We start from the raw sequence: 19,038 nt of genomic DNA, 5'->3' as shown, positions 1-19,038 counted from the left end.
CGCAACGTCAAAATTGCATGCCTTCACGTTAGGCAAACAGGACTGATGACACTTAGGATATTTTGCAAGTCTACGAAAAGTGTTGGGTTTTTTTTAAACCGAAATAATTATACAATATCGCTAACTTTGGTGATTATTTTGATGATATAAACCTACTAGCTTTTTATATTTCTCCTTGGAATTCAATTAAAACTAGAGGTTAAACTATGCAAAATACCCACTCCTCAGAAACGATAATTTTAAGACCCAGAAAATCGACTAACTTATCCTACAACAAATGCAACCATTTTTCTTATTTCATAAATTTTAGTTTATTATCAAATGAGCTTTTCTATTACATTAATATTATATCAGGAAATTATATATGACAGAAGCTTCAACAATTCAAATACCGAAAATTGTTCATTTTGGATTTTGGCACATTGTAGTTATTTTACTCCGCTTATTTTTCACGTCACATTTTCCTCCAAATTCCATCTCAATTTTGGTATTGATGACGTCACTGTGCGACGTTTGACAGCTATTTGCAAAGACAATGAATAATATTTTTTTTCGGAAGGGATGTTGCCATAGTAACATTGTTCTTACATCTTGCAATTTCGTTCGTTTTAAAGCGTTTCGCCAACGCATTTAACCCGATCAATTATAAAAATGTTAAGAAATTGAGACTTGCATAAAATCTTTACTTTTCATACCAAATACAGTATATGCTGATGTCCAACGCTGAACGAAGATACCCATTATGTCGATATGCGATAAATAGTTTATTTACTGAATATCAGCAGGGGCGGATCCATGAGTCAAAGGGAGTGTAATGAGCGAATATTCTTGTGGGTCCGGGAGCGTAGTCCCTCTCACCAAAATATTGGTTTACAAAAAGAAGCGAAATCGTGAGTTCGAAGGGTTTCTATCATGAAATGACATCCGGATGAAATGAATATATTATATATATATATATATATAAAGCACAAACAAACAATTATAACACCCAACCTTACGTTTACCCCTAGGATCTAAACGATACATGTGATAATCAATTAATTAATATATAAAGCACTAAATAATCACAATTAGGTACTGAAAATTTTCGCCCCAGCCCGGGGTCGAACCAGCGACGTACGGCACCCACCGCCTAGCAAGATTGTCAAACCAGTGCGTAAGTCCACTCGGCCGATTTGACAATCTTGCTAGGCGGTGGGTGCCGTACGTCGCTGGTTCGACCTCGGGCTGGGGCGAAAATTTTCAGTACCTAGTTGTGATTATTTAGTGCTTTATATATATATATATATATATATATATAATCAATGTTTCTGATGGAAAAGACCGACACGTGTTTTGACGATGGTTGATTGCTAAGCATCACGAGTCTGCATATTGTATTCTTGAAACCCTCTATTGATGTTATTATATTTGACATAATATCAATAATTACATATGCTTGGTACTATTCATTATACATGCATATTTTACATTGCTTTGTCAACAAAAGGAGGCATATGTCCCACTCAAATACAACGCCATTCATAATATGCCTGACCTCGGTCTTTGCGAGAAAGCAGACGATGCAATGATCGGGGCCGGGCGGGCATACTTCCTGATATCTATTCATGACGCTAATGATGCTTCAACGTGATACGTGTATCGCAAGTTACGTTTATATCAAATTTAACTGCAGCCTTTTCTCCTTTTTCGTCTGTTTTCTCCCCCTTTCTCTTTCTCTCCATTTTTTCTTTCTTTTACATTACACATTTTAAAGAATTGGCGACACAAATGCTTTGTTGAAACACAAACACGAGTTGCTTTTAACTAATTTTGTAAACTATCACGAAGGGGGTATTTTGTGTAGATAATCTACTTATGCCAATATTTATCGGAAAGGACGCAGGGGGTATCAACAGGAGAGACCAGATTTATACATTCTACCTATAGAAAAGACTAATGGATGCTGGCGAAAGGCCAGTCATATTATTGGTCAACTTCTTCCCCTGCGCGGGAAAAATGCACGAGGCGACCTGATAGAAAACATGTCAACATCAACATCGTATTGGCGAATCCAGAGACATTTAGCTGAGTCACAATTACAATTTACACAGATTAAATGCCATTTGTTGTACATAAAACACTGAAATATTTCACACTATTGAAGGAAAATAAGCAGCCACTTATCAGGATTACGAGCAATGTCCATACTTCATTGAAATAAGGAAAACGAAACAAAAACACTTTGTAGGAGGGAACAGTCGGGCATTAATCTACCCCCTTCGGAGATCAAACTCAGATCGTTTCACAATTAGGGTAAAAAATGTGAAGATGCCCATTTGAACACAAGAAATCACACGACATATTTCTGTCTGTAATAGTATGTGTAGAAACGATGTCAAATGATATTTACCTACACAACAAAAACATACAGAGTATGATAGCGATTAACAATTCTTCTCTTTGCGTCCATTCAGGACCTCTCTCCTTAAAGTGTTAATCAAATCATCTCAAAGGTCTTGCATATGGATTGCTTTGCAAATACAATGTGCCTTTCCAAGCAGATGTTCGATGAACATATCTTTTGCATGATCAAAATATAAAATATGCAATATTTATTATTTTAGTCGAGGATGAATGTTTTGACATCAGAGGGCGTCTACATTGAGCCCATCGCCAAGAGCTCGATCAGGCTGCACAGATTACACAAGCCTTTTGAAGACGGGTAAGAATCCACTTGTATGTTTGCCATGACTCACGTTTACTCATCCCCTCCATTTCCTGTCGTACCCTGCCAGCTCACTGTGGTTTAACGCTACACTGGCTAAATAATTTGTCGCCTATAATTACCCTTGATTGGGTAATGAACACGAACGGGAGACGTTTCGAAGAAGAAAAGTGCACTTTTTGATAGAATATGTCAATTCCATCTTTGTGCTCATTTGAAATAATTTTGTACCCTTTTATTGTAGGGCATTAAATATTCATTAAAATGAAATATATTCTCGTAATTGTCGCGATTCAATTACGGGTTTTGAAATCATTGACGTCTAGCTTGATCCCAATGGTTTATTTAAACATTTTCATACATATTCAAAACTATGAAAAATTACTGAAATTGCTAGCGGGAAAAAAGTCACCAGTGGACATCATCTCCATGCCTATTTGTCAGCAAGATGCTTCTTTAACTTGCGGACGGATTTCACTAAAATTCCAAAAAGGGGTGGATCTTTGGTCTAGAGGATATCGCTTAGATGTTAAGGAACAACCGAGTACGGCTGCGGAAATGCTGAACAATCTAAGGTTTCGGTAATATTGCAAAGGGTTGGTGGGGTGTAATTATTATTAGCTCACCTGAGCCGAAGGTTTAAGAGAGCTTTTCTGGTCAAAGTTTGTCCGTTGTCTGTCGGTGTCCTCGGCGTAAACTTTTCACATTTTCATCTTCTTCTCCAGAACCATTGAGCCAATTCCAACCAAACTTGGCACAAAACATCCTCGGGTGGAGGGCTTTCAGGTTTGTTCAAAGTAAGGGCCATGTCCCCTTCAAGTGGGAGATAGTCACAAAAATGCAAAAATAGGGTGGGGCCATTTAAAAATCGTCTTCTCAAGAACCACTAGGCCAGGGGAGCTGAAATTTACAGTAAAGCTTCCTTACATAGTGTAAATTCAAGTTTGTTAAAATCATGACCCCCGGGGGTAGGATGGGACCACAATAGGGGATCACAGTTTTACATATTAATATATAGAAAAAAAGTCTTTAAAAATCTTCTCAAGAACCATTGGACCAAAGAAATTTACATTTACATGAAAGCTTCTTGACATAGTGCAGATTCAAGTTTGTAAAAATCATTGCCCCCGGGGGTAGGATGGACCCAGAATAGAGGATCAAAGTTTTACATGTAAATATATAGGGAAAATCTTTAAAAATCGTCTCATCGTCTCAAGAAACACTGGACTAGAAAGTACAAATTTACATGAAAGCTTCCCGACATAGTGCATATTCAAGTTTGTTAAAACCATGGCTCCCGGGGGGGGGGGGGGGGGGGTAGGATGAGGCCACAATAGAGATTCGAAGTTTTACATACTAATATATAGAGAAAATCTTTAGAAATTTTCTCTCAAGAACCATTGGGCCAAAGAAGTTTACATTTACATGAAAGCTTCCTGACAAAGTGCAGTTTCAACTTTGTAAAAATCATGCCCCCGAGGTAGGTTCAGGCCACAATAGGGACCAAACTTTTACATGCGAATATATAAGAAAAATATTTAGATATGGGCCAAGGTGTGACTCAGGTGAGTGATGTGGCCCATGGGGTTTCTTGTTCGCATTGATATATGATGAGCAGCTGACTTACTAAATCAGAGGCCACGGGTTCGATTTCAGGTACAGCCATGTTATTTCTATGAAGTTGGCAGAAGTAGATGTCTTCCATTCGAGTGTCCTTTACACCCTAGTGCTCTTTAAACTGTCGATAGTTCACATTCAAGTAACGCTACATGTTATACAGTGTGGTTACATGTCAATTAGGTGATCACTGTTAAAACGTAGCAAGTAAGATTAAAAAGAAAAGGATATTTAAATTCCAGTCGCGTATTCGACTACCGAACACGCATCTTTTCTCCCAGTTTCGTTAAACCAAAATTATTCATTGTTTACATATGGCCTGCTTCTATATACGTCTTGTATTTAACTTCACAGACATATACTCTCACTTGAGATGAACGCGACTTCATCAAACGGAGTGGTGTTTTACATGGCATCAAGACACCACAACCCCGATAAATCCGAATTCATTGCCCTGGAGGTCGTCAATCGCTACTTCCGGTACCATATCAAGTGTCGTCACCTCAACGCCATGTTGACTGTACCAAGAATTGTAGCCAACGACAGGGCTTTTCACAAAGTATGATACCGGACTGTACTCATATCAACGCTAATTCTAAAGACATACGTATTGTGTACATTTTGCTTAAGACGCCAACGGATTTTAATATGCATTATTAATTTCGCTTAATGCAAATATATTCCAAAGTGCAAGAAAAAAAATTAAAAATATATACATATTGGTAGTTAGGTTTTTAAGTCCTTGATATTGTAATTTCAGATTTCATTTGAAAGATCTAGATCACGAGGGAAATTGGTAATTGACGGAAAACGTTTCTTCCAAAACTTTCGTGTAGAGTGCAAAGGCTTCCGGTCCATTGTTTTAGGCGGACTTCTCCCGGAGGACCGGAAACACACAAGCCCACTACAGGTATTTTACAGCTGTACAAGTGTTAACAACACCAGCCTAATTACGGGGAAAGATGGTGTTCAGTGCATGCATGAAAGCACCGTTTAATATAATTTCAGAAATGCACAGGAGCATAATAAGACTCCATTAGATGCGTTTAAAAGATAAAATAAACTACTTTCAAAAAGATCCATTTTAATTTAGTTTTCAAAAGTAACTGATATAGGAGATATATTTGTAAACTTTCCGTTTCATTGATTTGTTTGATTTTCAGGTCGTATAAGAAAGTAGTAAAGAACGTTTTTGAAGTATGACCCATAAAAAAACTTTCATTCTTGGGTTGCAAAAAGGGGCGTATCGGAAATTTAATCAATGATAATTCTTTTGTCAATGAAAATTTGTGAAACCATGTTAAGGAAATTGAGAAATATAGAATATCGCTTACATGCTGAAAGATTAAATCGATAAAGCTTGTAATCTCTTCGTAAAATGTAGGGTCGTGTATCTTGTTTAAAAAAGAGGACGCGTGCAATTTTTGGGTGTGGCATTTTTTGTAAAATTCTGTTTTTCTATTGAAGCTATATTAGACCAGTGAAGCGGAATACCGGAATATTTTTATTTTCGCGTCAATAAGAAGCTTTTTGAGGACACTCGAGTAAGAAGTATATTTAGTTCCCTGTCGATGTTTATTATTGAGGTCGTTACCCGACACCTAGTGGGTTCGAAATTTCATTCATAAAAACTACACAACTGATCGCAAAAGCCAAAGTTCTATCGTTCATTTCCTGATTTTGTAATGGAGCCCAGTCACTTCTCCGAATACGAGAAAAGCTTCATTGAAATATCCACAGAAATCGTGACGGAAGGAAAAAATCCCACCAAGATCCAAGAGTACAGGGTACAAGCGTCTATAAATAGCATGCCACAAATGTCAATTTAGCTGAAAGAGTGGCAGTGAAATTGGTAATAAAGGGGGAGGTTTAATTCCAAATTTCCAACTGTCAAAATCGGAATTAGGTTTTAGAATACAAGCGTGGGACGGTTATAGTTTGGGTGTGTTTTATATACTTTTGATAATCAAATAGACATGTACGTATTACATCTCTATAATTAATAACGACTGTTACCTGACGCTTCGACACAGGAAGCGCTACACCACCCGTCTAAACCATTGTGTAGAAATGCAAACTATAGAACGTTACAATTACCCACCAATATCTCAGGGTCTTTATAAACATGCCAAGAGCTCTTTGCCAAAATGACAAATACATATCAAAGATATCTGATAGATGAGTCCGGAGTTAAAACAAGGACCTATTTTTCGTCTGAGTGTGTGTCTTGTGAAATTAGCCTATAGAACACTGTCTCGCAGAAACGCCCTGGTACCAATCATCTTTAAAATTTATGAACCTGTGTCCTTTTATTTGTTCCTACGGTTGCTGTCAGTACTTTTTACATCAAAATTGAGTAATTGTACCTAATGCACATTAACTCTTATTTCCAGAAATACCATGCCCACTTTGAAGGATGCTTACGCAATTTTGATACTTCCACTGGTATTGCTGACGAGCCTCGCTATCATGCGGTATCACAGTGTCACAACACGTGATAAGTCACATGACAGGAAGCCGGTGTTCGTCATCATCACTATTGGTGCATCCATTATCTGTCTTCCACCAATTCTAAGGTGGCCCCATATCTACTCTGGCAAAGTTAGCTCGGACAGTTTTGTTTGTCGTGAATATCTCCACATTTTATGGTGTCTTGGCAATATAATGTTGTACCTAAGTGTGTATACATGTGTTAATATTATACCGTCCTAAAGTGTGCCTGCGATTGAAGGATGCTTTGTAAGACGCATGGCTTGAATTGTAAATATGTCAGACATTAGTCATTCACTACCGTCAATCTGAATGAATCTCAAGAATAAAATACTTTTGTACAGTATTGTTAATAAATGACTAACGGTTACTCGCCCTCTTGGACTTGTTGCAGCTATACCTGTATGGGTCACATCAGTGGACACGGCAATGATTGGCAACTTCAAAGAAATGACATACACATGGTCCATATCGTCTGTATAATGAAAACACAAATAAATACAGCATATCTCGTGATAATAACAGTTTAAATTCTTAATTTTAACAGTTTTTAGGGGTCCTGTTGCTTACAGAAGTGGAGTTTACTGTGGACTATGTTCTCATACATGCTATTTTATGATTATTTCCATAATGTTAATGCTCGATGATATTAGTATTTAACGTAGATTATAATTATAGTTTTTTTCCCTTCATAGTTTCCCCTATTATGTACATGTATTCATTTGAAGCCGACTTGTATGTGTATGATATGCATGGGAGATCTTTACAAGCCAAACATCCGGGTCATATTTGATATTGTATGCCTAGATGAGCTGGAAAGCGTGAAGTCAATACATGTATTTATAAAATATAACCTGTGGTGCCCAGGCGCAAATCCAAAGAGGTAGAACGACCCACCCACCCCTTGAGATTTCAGAGATGGCCTCACCCCGTAAAAGTTTATAGATCCGCGCATGTCCCTCCTATATTACAACATAGTAGCACTTACGACGTAAGCACAGGTCTGGAGCTTGTGTGGGCAGCATAATGTAAAGACTTGCATTTCTACAGCTGCAAAGTTTCTGGTGATGTTTAAAGGATGTTAAAGGGGCATTATATGTCATTTTGTCACAAAAATTAAATTCAGGAAAATTTGCCCCATCATACACATTTCAGTAATAACACCAGTATTTAATGATTTCAAACACATTTTTACCCCAAAGCAGGCACATGAATATGTAATATTGGTGATTAGATAATTATTGTCTTGCAAGACTATAATTCTTCCTTATGTATTTCTTTACACTAAAAGCGGTTATCTAACAGTTTTATTCGATTTCTCTTCTCGTTGTACAATATAAATGTTTTTATTAGTTATCAATATATATTCCCATGCCATTGAGATTGTGAACAAAAATGGTTGCCATCACTTTCTCAGGTAAGGTAATGCCCCTTTAACAATTCTATTAATTTTTTTCACTGTGTTAATCGTGTATTTCCTATCCAGTTATAAAGATTAAATGCATGAGGTATCTATTCAACATGGAGAGAAGAAAGGTCACGTTTGTTACCCAGAAGTGAGAAGTAAACTTTGAAACATGTCTAAATGTATTTTTTTAAAATGTTTAAGAATACATGTTTAAATACGCAAGGGAATTCAAAATTATTTAAAATGGTTAACACGCTAGCAGAGTCAAGGAAAGTTCGTTAATGAACTGTCAGTATTTACTGTAGGACAGAACACCTCCAATATCGTGATTGAGCTTCATTTCTGCTAATCTTCCGTGTTAAGAAATAAATACTGAACAAAGAGGTCAGACGTTTGTAGGGAGTAAACACAAACAAATACTCTGCCCATAAAAATATGACACGGTATATGAATTTTGAATAGAGAAGGATATTTCTAATCATTTATATTGTGGAATTGAAAGTGTTAAACCTTGGATCGGTCTTGTCCTCGCATGGTGACTGGAAGGTCACAGACTCACAAAGCATGTTCTGTTGGTAAGAATAAGTTTGTGGACAAGGTGCTCGGTGAAGATAAGTCATGCTCTCATTTATGACGACCTTGCCAGTCACAATTATATAAAGAAATCAGTTCTACGGGTCTCAAAAGAAACATGCTGTCATTTGCCGTTTTCGCAGGCATTGTTGCAATCACTTATGGCCATCTCTGCCTCTTTAGTCCCCCACAAAGAGGTACCATGGATGGCATCAACAAGCCTGGGGCAACGGACTGTCTCCTTCTGACCGGACCCTGTGGAGGACGATCAAGGGGGTCAACTGCCACTAAGGTGACCGCTGGTCAGAAACTGAGGGTCACCTTTCAGAAAAATCTGGACCACTGGGACCACACACCAGGAGATTTCAAAATCAAAATTGGAGATGAATCTGGACATTTGCAAACTTTGGCAACCATCCGTGACCATGGTGAAGCTTCACTGTACGTGTACTCACAGGAAGTAACGGTACCTACTGGACTTCCGGCACAAAGCGTATTGCAGGTTACCTACGAAACGAAGAACACCAATGCTCCCGCCGTCTTCTATCAATGTAGTGACATTATTGTGGAATGAATAAAAGTGTACTCTTAGCTTCCACTGGATAAGGTTTAGTTTACGTGTATAATACTGTTCGCCATTAATAAGCGTTCTGGGGAATTTTATAGTATGCATCTTCGAGCGGGTCGTAAACCCTTGACTTCAGGGTTAAAAATTAAGATTTGATAGTAATAGGCAAACGTAGATTTGTCGTTCTGACATTAACATGATTTCTATGTAATTAATCAAACTGAATCCTAAAATACATAGAATATATAATCTCTAGATTTGATGATGAATGGAAAGGTTGTAAAATACATTTTATAAGATTTAGTAATTAAAAGGAAGAATTTTTCTCAAATCAAAAATACGTGGCTCGGTCAGTGAATGAGTGGTTTTTGCAAAGGTATGCGAATAAAACTTCTTTATATCACTCTCATTATGCATATCGTAAGGCTGCACAATACCAAATGTTTAACCACAAGTTCTTTTAAAAACGTACTTAGCAGAAGTAAGGGGAAAAAAAATAAAAGTAATGCTTCATGGGCCACTAAGCTCACATAATTAAATGAAATTGCTGTCTCTGAGAAATAATTCGAAACTTAAAACTTTTTAAATCAACTTGCTACACACTGACTCAATGAAGGCCAGCATTTTTATCAAATTCAATCAGAGGTTAAAAACGTAAGAAAAGAAGGTCGATTTCATATGTCACCAAGGAAACATCCTGACCAAAAATATAATTGTCGGATGACTAAATGATATTGGGTTTTATTTTGCACTAAGTTTACAAATAAGAGTACACGAGCGACAAAATAACATAAACTCAAATATTGAAGATATCTTTAAAGGAGCATGGAGAGCATCGCGCTCAAAATCACACAACCTCTCACCTCTGTCGGCGCGGGTTCGAATCCCGCTCGCGCCGGTTAGTGAGAAAGTTTCCCAGTTTACTCTCGGAAGGTCGGTGGTCTCTTTCCAGGTACAATGTATCTGGGTTCTCTCTTCCACCAATAAAAACTGGGCGCCACCAGATAACTGAAAAATTGTTGAGTGTGGCGGAAAACAGCAAAAATATCAATCAATAAAGGGGCATGGACACGATTTGAGCTGAAATTTTTCAAATTTTATTTTTCCATTTTCAATGTCTAAAATGCTAAATTAAGATATTTCTAATGGTCAGCAAAAATTTTAATGTCAGTTGTTGAGGTGCATGGGAGATGCAGAGCTCACAAGTCTGTGTTATGTAAACAAGGCTCGTACCATGTTTTTGTTTACATATGTTAAAGCAGAGGGTTTTTTTCAATTTAAAGGTTAATTCTGAACACAATTAAATAGTTTCTATTGTTTAGCACATCTCATTTTGCTCTAAAGATACTATTTTCTATTAAGCAATTTATATGTAAACAAATATATGGCACGAGCCTTGTTTACATGTTGAAGAATTGTGAGGGCTGTTTCTCACTTGTAACTCAACAATTGATATTAAAATTGTGGTTGATCATTAGAAATACTTTAGTTAAGCATTGTAAACAATAAAAATGGAAAAATAAAATTTGAAAATTTTCAGCTCAAATCGTGTCCATGTCCCTTTGATTATTTGAAGATAAATTCAAGTCATTTGATGCGCGCAACAATCCATTTAAAGATCTCTTCAAATAATTAATGATATCTCCACTCTTAATTATTACGCGCATTGATTGAATTGTTGATAACATTATTTGTTGTGCTGAATATTGATAATCGCAATAATTGAATTGTATCTTCAAAGGAATTAATGAATTGAATGATGTGCGCTGTAGAATTAATTTGAAGAGATAAATGATTCAATTCATGCAACTATAATTGCGCGCAATAACAGATTTATTGCTCTCTTCATTTGAATTATTGCGCGCATCAATTCAATTAATGCGCGCAATTATCGAATTATTGCCCTCTTCAATTTAATTTAATTATATCATTAACTTAAATGATGCGCGCAAGTATTCTTAGAGAGAGAGAGAGAGAGAGAGAAACCATATAAACAGAGATATCTTTAAATCAGCATTTCCACAACTGAGGTAATGCTCTCTTTATTTGAATTATAATTGACGCGTGCATCAATTCCTTTTATAAATCGGTGCAAATAATTAAAGATATATCTAATTCAAGTAAAAAAAAAAATCAGATAATTTATACCGAGCTCTAAATATTTGTGTAGTGATATTCCATTATCACCTGCATGTGATGTTTATGTCCCTCCACTGATTCGATATGCCTGTTCTGCATATGATCAATCTTTAAATCGGGGCAGGCTATTGACAAAAATGTTGTCGTTACATGGGTTTCAACCTCCGCGAAATGGTCGTTATGATGATGAAAGAAGAATTATCTAATTTGCAAATACAGGCTGCCATTGAGTCGAATACTGTCTGGTGTGTTTCATACCAATTGTTAGGTCTTTCTTTACAAAGTGGTTTTGACTTCGAATTACTCCGTTTATCTGATCAAGAAATATGGCTCACGATGGGTGTGACCGGTCAACAGGGGATGCTTACTCCTAGGCACCTGATTCCACCTCTGATATGTCCGGAGGTCTCTGTTTGTCCTTCCCTCAATTTTGTATTTTTATGTGATTTATAAAATTAACCACTGTTCATTATCTTCACTTGTTATTTAATATTTGCTATCAATAATTCTACCACGTTGATGCGCTCATCAAGTCAATTGATATGAGCAAAGGTTGAATTGATGCGCGCATCAATGCAATTGGTGAGAGCAACAAATGATTTGATGCGCGCATCTTTTGAATCATTGCGCGCAATAATTGATTAGATGTGCGCATCAAATAAATGATTACTCTCATTAATTTCAATAATGCACGTATCAATTCAATTGATGAAAGCAATGACTGAATTGATGCGTGCATCAATTAATTTGATTAGAGCAATATATTGTATATAATTTAATGTGCGCATCCATTGAATTTTTGTGCGCAATATTGCCAATAATTGAATCAATAATATCTTCAAATAATCAATATCTTCCATTATTTGAGTTTGTGTTAATTTGGCGCTCCATACATGTATGTGCCTGTTCGATCTATAGATACTCAAAACATGTAATAGCTGATATGGTAGAATCAACTTCGTAAATTTTTAAACCTTCCTTTCCCCAGGAGCAAATTTAATGTTTGTCGAATCCATGGGACCATGATAGACCCCATTATAGGGATTTAATATTTTTCAATAACTAGAAAGAGTACAATTTGTCACGACTGAAGTTTGGCTAAAGGGTGTATGCATCGTCATGAAATGTAAATGAATGTGTCATCCTCTCAAACGGGCCAAAGGACTATATGCGGTAGTGACTAATTTTTGCCCCTTAAATATTCGAGCAAAATTTAGATGTGGATTTTTTAAATGACTGTGTATAATAAATATTGAAACCATTTAGATGTGAATTTTTGGGAGTATTGTAAAATACACATAACGTTTAGATATTCAGACCAAATTTAGGATAGATGCTTTCTAATTTCACATTACCCAGAATGCCCCGTCCTGTCACTTAGCAATTTGGAGACAGCTATGGAATAGCCATAGATGCTTTATTGTGAAGTCAATAATATACTGAGCGAGATATGAAGATCTGTTCACCAAAGAAAAATTATATTCTCCGAGGGGAATACGATTTTTCTTGGGTGAATAGATCTTCGTATCTCCCGAACATTCATGCAATTTAAATTGTTTATTATATCAAAACAAAGCAAAGACTACAGACAGGGGCGGATCCAGGTATTGCGGTCGGGGGGGGGGGGGGGGGGCGCAACTATATGAGGTTGGGGGCCGCTGGAAGCTCCTGGATTTTACAGGTCTTCAAATATATCTCATATGTAGTAATTTGTACTATTTTCTGTCATTTTTGATAGAGGGAAATCAATAAAATGACGTAAATTTTAACGGTTTTTGGAAAAAATGTAAGTTCTCCCAATAAAAGTAATTCAATAAATCAAAATGTTTTTTTCATTTATTGCTCTGAGAGTGTAAGAAATTATTGTTTCTTTTGTCAATTACATTTTTCTAAACAAGAAACCACGATTTACCTTAAATTTGAAAATTTATGGGGAGCGCCCCCCCCCCCCCCCTAAATCCGCCACTGACAGAAATGTACGTAAAACTCGATCAGTTGTTTACTCTAAAAGTTTCCGATAACCCAGATCTTATAAGCGAACATCTGATAAAGATAATTCACAATCCCATTGGATGCCACATGCACATGTTTTTCATGCTGCGATACTATGGGGGTGTATCTGTGTTTGACGTACGAAATATGACACTTGTATTGAATGGCGAGATTCTGAAATAGTTATATATGTGTTGACTTCTGGCACTTTTCCGATAAAGTAATACACTCTAAACTTTCCCCTTGAACTCCGGAAAGAAACGATTTTATAAGTAATCATATAGCCAATAATCATACTCCTTAATCATAGCAATTTGATAAAATATTTCAAAAATATGGTTATTTCACGTTCAAGTTCATTTTAAAGGTTGTCTTTCAACACCAATGACAAACATGAAATGTTCACGAAGAGTTTATCGGACTTGACCATATTATGGAGCTCCAAATTAACATAACTCAAACAACTGAAGATAAACTTTAAATACTTAAAGATATTATCAATTCGTTTGATGCACCCAACAATACAATTAAAGATCTCTTCAAATTAATAATGATTTTTTCAATTGAATTGGTGATAGATTTGGTTCTTCTGCTGAATCGATGCGCGTTTTAATTGAATTGTTGCTCACTTATTAAATGAACTGATGCTATTTTGTTTGTTTGGCGTCCCTTCGAGAATTTTTCACTCAGATGGAGAGCTGTAGGTGAAGTAACACAAATTTAGACCTAACCTTGGCGCTCGGGGCCGTAGCAGCGAGGATTCCTTAACGTGCCAGTGCCTGCTGTGACGCAGAACCTTTGTTTTTTAAGGTCATATCCGTGATTCTCAATTCTAATCGTCGAGAGTTTTGTAAAGGAGCAATCACTACCTTTATTTTATTGTCTTAGGTTTGACGCGGCCATGTCACGAGCGCGGCTCGAACCCATGACCTCTCGGTTACGAAGCGAACGCTCTACCACTGAGCTACCGCGACCAGTAACTGACGATATCAACAACTGTGACCCCTGACCCTAGACAAGCTTGACTGTACAGTACGCAAAAATTCTTACAAATCAGTTTGATAATTAATTAATTGTACGTGGTTCTTGAGAGGATTTTCAATGAATTTCTCTATATATGTTTATGTAAATCGTAGCAATGTTCCCTAGTATAGTTTTCCTTCTTGGCACCACAGATCATGATGAAAACAAACTTTAAACTAAACTACACTACATCGGAATGCTTGCATGCTATTTTTATCATCATGTGTTGCACCCTTGTTGTTCTTTAGAACATTTCAAGGTCACCTTAGAAACTCAGGTGACGACCTATTGCAATTGGTCTGCAGCCGTAGTCGTGCGTTAACAATTGAACATTTTTAACTTCTTGATATCTACCATTCCAATTTCTTTTCAAATTTAATAAGAAGCATCTTTGGGACAAGGGGGACATAAATTGAAAATTTCAGGACTCCCGCATCCCCGAGGCCCTAAGGGTGGGGCAAAAACTGCCAAAAATAGACAAATTTTCAAAATTCTTCATCTCTACAACCACATATCACTAAGAAAAACTAAATGGATAGTGATGTAGAGCAGGAAGACCTCTGCTAAAATGGTAAATTCCAAATTCCGCAGGGTAGAGGTTCATGGCGTTGCCAAACCTGGTATGTATAGTGTATATGTGTAAAACATTAAAAACAAAATGAAACTAAAAAAATATTACCAACATTGTAATTTCATGATCCTAGGGGGTAAGGGTTTGGTACCAGGTAGGAGCCAAATATTATAGTGATTTTTTTATCATTTGAAAGACTTCTTTAAGTTTGCTGATACAGTATAAAAACTAGTTGCATATTTAGGAAAGACAGAAAAGGACGTACCAAAATTGTGAATTTTGCAATCCCGGGGTTTTGTACTCTAGGACGGGCCCAGGCGCGTAGCTACGTTTACGTCAAAACGCCCGGGCGTACACATTAAAAAAAAAAAAAAAAAAAAAAAAAAAACCTATTAAATGCTACAAACATAGGTGAAAAATAAGTGTCTGCAGTATCTGCGGTACATTAGTCTCCCCCGGACCCCCTACCAGGGCCCTGCCCTGGACCCGCTGGGGGCCTTGAGCGGCCCCCAGACCCCTCGCCGTACAGTAGGCGTACACATTAATTAACTCAGGCTACGCCACTGGGGCCCAAATTAAATTAGTCATATTGTGTTAATGTTACATATACATGCATTATATTATGTAAAGCCTTTCATCAGTATAGACACTTTTGAGGGCATTTACGTTTTAATAACACATCTTGTTTTATACTTTTGCTGAATATTAGAATTGAGCTTAAATATTCAGAACTTTTTCTACATTTTGTAGCCCCTGGGACTAGTGATACGCCTCTTGTAGCCCCGCCCAGTCCTCGGAGGTCATTGTATAAACAAACTTGCATTTATACTACATGAAGATGCTTGCATTGCAAATTGACAATGTACCCACGATTTTTAGCCGAGTTGCAACGAAGTTGAACTCGGCTATTGGTTTGGTGATGCGGGCGAGCGGGCGTCAACAATTGGTTTCTGGATGATAACTCGAAAGGTTTACAATCTAGTCAAAGGAAACTTTGATATATTGTTGGGTACCAGATAAAGAAGACCCCTATTAATTTTGGAGGAAAATGGTCAAAGGTCAAGGTCACAGTGACCGAAAATAGAATGAAAATTTCAGAAAAATTTGGTTTCCGGATGATAACTCGAACAGTTTACAATCTAATCAAATGAAACTTTGATATATTGTTGAGTACCAGGTAAGGAAGACTCCTATTGAATTTGGAGGAAAATGGTCAAAGGTCAAGGTCACGGTGACCGAAAATAGAATGAAAAATTTGGTTTCCGGATGATAACTCAGAAAGTTTAAATCGGAATCAAATGATACTTAAAGATATTGTTATGTACCAAGTAAGGAAGATGCCTATTGATTTTGGAGAAAATAGATCAAAGGTCAAGGTCACAGTGACCGAAAATAGAATGAAAATTTCAGAAAAATTTGGTTTCCGGATGATAACTCAGAAAGTTTAAATCCGAATCAAATGATACTTAAAGATATTGTTATGTACCAGGTAAGAAAGACCCATATTGATTTTGGAGAAAATAGGTCAAAGGTCAAGGTCACAGTGACCGAAAATAGATTTTAAAATTCCAAAAAAATGTTGGTTTCAGGAGGATATTAACTCGAAAAATGTTAATTTGAATCAAATGAAACTTGGATATATTGTTGGATACCAGCAAAGCAAGGCCCCTATTGATTTTGGAGAGAAAAGGTCAAAGGTCAAGGTCACAGTGACCGAAAATAGATTGAAAACTTCAGACAAATATGGTTTCTTGACAGTAACTCGAAAAGTTTAACTCCAAACTCCTTTTAAAAATGTATTCCAAAGAATTTATTACATTATATCCAACAATTAGTTCTTCACAATTATAAATATGCCACATCATTCCTGACTTTACAATATATCCCATGCTACTCGGCTCATGCACCCGTTGGTGCATGTATTGATGTTTAAAGATTTCTCCTAAATATTTCAATGTAAAACTTTAAACCCCCTTTGTGGTCCTGCCCTTGCTCCGATGCTCGTCGTTTGAACAAATTTGAATATTCATTTCATAAAGAAGCTTTCATACAAGTGTAGTGGTCAAACGGGTTCGGTCGCCGGTGGCAAGATAGTTTGGTAGAGCACCTGACTAGAGATGCAGGGGGCTCGGGTTGGAATCCCGTTCTGGTTCGTTGCATTTTATCCTTTCTGGTTACATTTCGTGCTGCTTACCACTCCTGCACTGGCAGGTGAAAGTCCTGCCAGGGGCAAAAAATCTGGGTTTTGCCGTCTTCGAGGAGGGAGGAGTATAGTGATCAGATGGGTTCGATCGTCGGTGGCCAAATAGCTCAGGCCTGGATTTCTCGAAAAGAACTTAAATCCAAACTGGGACTTAACAAACATGAATCTGCATTATGCCAGGAGGCTCTCGTGTAAATCTGTTGTTTTTTTTCTTCAGGCCCAGTGGTTTTTAAAAAGAATTTCAAAGATTTTACATATATATTCGCATGTAAAATTTTGATCCCCTATTGTGGCACCAAACTACCCCTAGGGGTCATGGTTTTAACAAACTTGAATCTGCACTATGTCAGGAAGATTTCATGTAAATTTCAGCTCTTCTGGCCCAGTGGTTTTTGAGAAAAATTTTGAATGACCCCACACTATTTTTGCATTTTTTGTGATTATCTTCCCTTTGTAGGGGCATGGCCTTTCATTTGAACAATCTTGAATTCCCTTCACCCAAGGACGCTTTGTGCCAAGTTTGGTTGAAATTGGCCTAGTGGTTCTGGAGTAGATTTTTAAAAGTTGTTAATATATTTTAACTATTTTGCTATTATATCCCTTTGAAGAAGGGCATACCCCTTCACCCAAGGATGCTTTGTGCCAAGTTTGATTGAGATAGGCCAAGTGATTCTGCAGATTGATTTATTATATATTGTTTAACATCCCACTCGAGAATCTTTCACTCATATGGAGACGTCACCACTACCGGTGAAAATATTATAGATAGTCGTGCATCATTAACAAAGTTAAAGGGACAGATGGATAGACAAATGGATGATAGCGGTATAGCATAGTACGCCTACATTTTTATGGGAGCGTATAAAATAGCCAAGTCCAAGAGCTGTAACCCCTTTAAAAAACATTGGACAGCATCCTCCTTGCAGTATGCACACCTCCACATTGTGATCTTTCTTTGTACCAACATTCATTAAAATCCCCTAAAGGCTTTAGGAGAAGTTGCGAAGACAAAGTATTCAATATAGAAAAAATTAAGTCAAAGGGCCCCAACTCCTTTAAACAAGAGGCCCATGGGCCACATCGCTCACCTGAGTCACCTTGGCCCATATCTGAAGACTTTCCATATATATTTGCATGTAAAACCTAATAGTCCCTTTATGGCCCAAACTACCCTTTGCAAATTTGAATCTACACTATGTCAGAAAGCTTTCATGTAAATGTCAACTTCTTTGGCCCAATGGTTCTTGAGAAGAAGATTTTTAAAGCTTTTTCCTATATTTGTATGTAAAACTTTGACCCCCTGCCCCCCACTTGTGGCCCCATCCTACCCCCCGGGGACCATGATTTGAACAAACTTGAATCTGCACTATGTCAGAAAGTTTTCATGTAAAAATCAGCTTTTCTGGCTCAGTGGTTCTTGAGAAGATTTTTCCTATATGTTTGTATGTAAAACTTTGATCCCCTATTGTGGCCCCATCCAACCCCAGGGGCCCATGATTTGAACAAACTTGAATCTGCATTATATCAGGAAGCTTTCATGTAAATCTCAGCTTTTCTGGCTTAGTGGTTCTTGAGAAGATTTTAAAAGTTTTTCCCTATATATTTGTGTGCAAAACTTTGATCCCCCCTTGTGGCCCCATGATACCACCGGGGGCCATGATTTGAACAAACTTATCTCTGCAATATGTCAGGAAGCTTTCAGGTAAATTTCAGCTCTTCTGACCCAGTGGTTCTTAAGAAGAAGATT

At 37.1% G+C, this 19,038-nt stretch overlaps 2 protein-coding genes and 1 non-coding gene across 3 annotated transcripts; 2 read left to right on the top strand and 1 right to left on the bottom strand.

Moving 5' to 3' along the window:
- The first annotated feature begins 659 nt into the window (after positions 1–659).
- LOC125666103 (uncharacterized) lies at positions 660–7,184 on the top strand. The gene is made up of 5 exons (XM_056153243.1): positions 660–890; positions 2,607–2,704; positions 4,679–4,883; positions 5,085–5,234; positions 6,718–7,184. The coding sequence occupies exons 2-5, from the start codon at positions 2,613–2,615 to the stop codon at positions 6,820–6,822; spliced, it is 552 nt and encodes a 183-aa protein (XP_056009218.1). The 5' UTR covers positions 660–890; positions 2,607–2,612; the 3' UTR covers positions 6,823–7,184.
- A 169-nt stretch (positions 7,185–7,353) lies between these two features.
- On the top strand, positions 7,354–9,396 carry LOC125666086 (uncharacterized). Its single transcript, XM_048899207.2, has one exon. The coding sequence runs from the start codon at positions 8,914–8,916 to the stop codon at positions 9,367–9,369; it is 456 nt and encodes a 151-aa protein (XP_048755164.2). The 5' UTR covers positions 7,354–8,913; the 3' UTR covers positions 9,370–9,396.
- Positions 9,397–14,396: 5,000 nt separating this feature from the next.
- Positions 14,397–14,468, bottom strand: Trnat-cgu (transfer RNA threonine (anticodon CGU)). Its single transcript has one exon. It is a non-coding gene; the product is annotated as a tRNA-Thr (tRNA).
- Positions 14,469–19,038: the final 4,570 nt, after the last annotated feature.

Source organism: Ostrea edulis, chromosome 1 (genome assembly GCF_947568905.1).
Source record: "Ostrea edulis chromosome 1, xbOstEdul1.1, whole genome shotgun sequence".
NCBI classification, from domain to species: Eukaryota; Metazoa; Mollusca; class Bivalvia; order Ostreida; family Ostreidae; genus Ostrea; species Ostrea edulis.
This window is presented reverse-complemented; position numbering and strand designations above follow the sequence as displayed.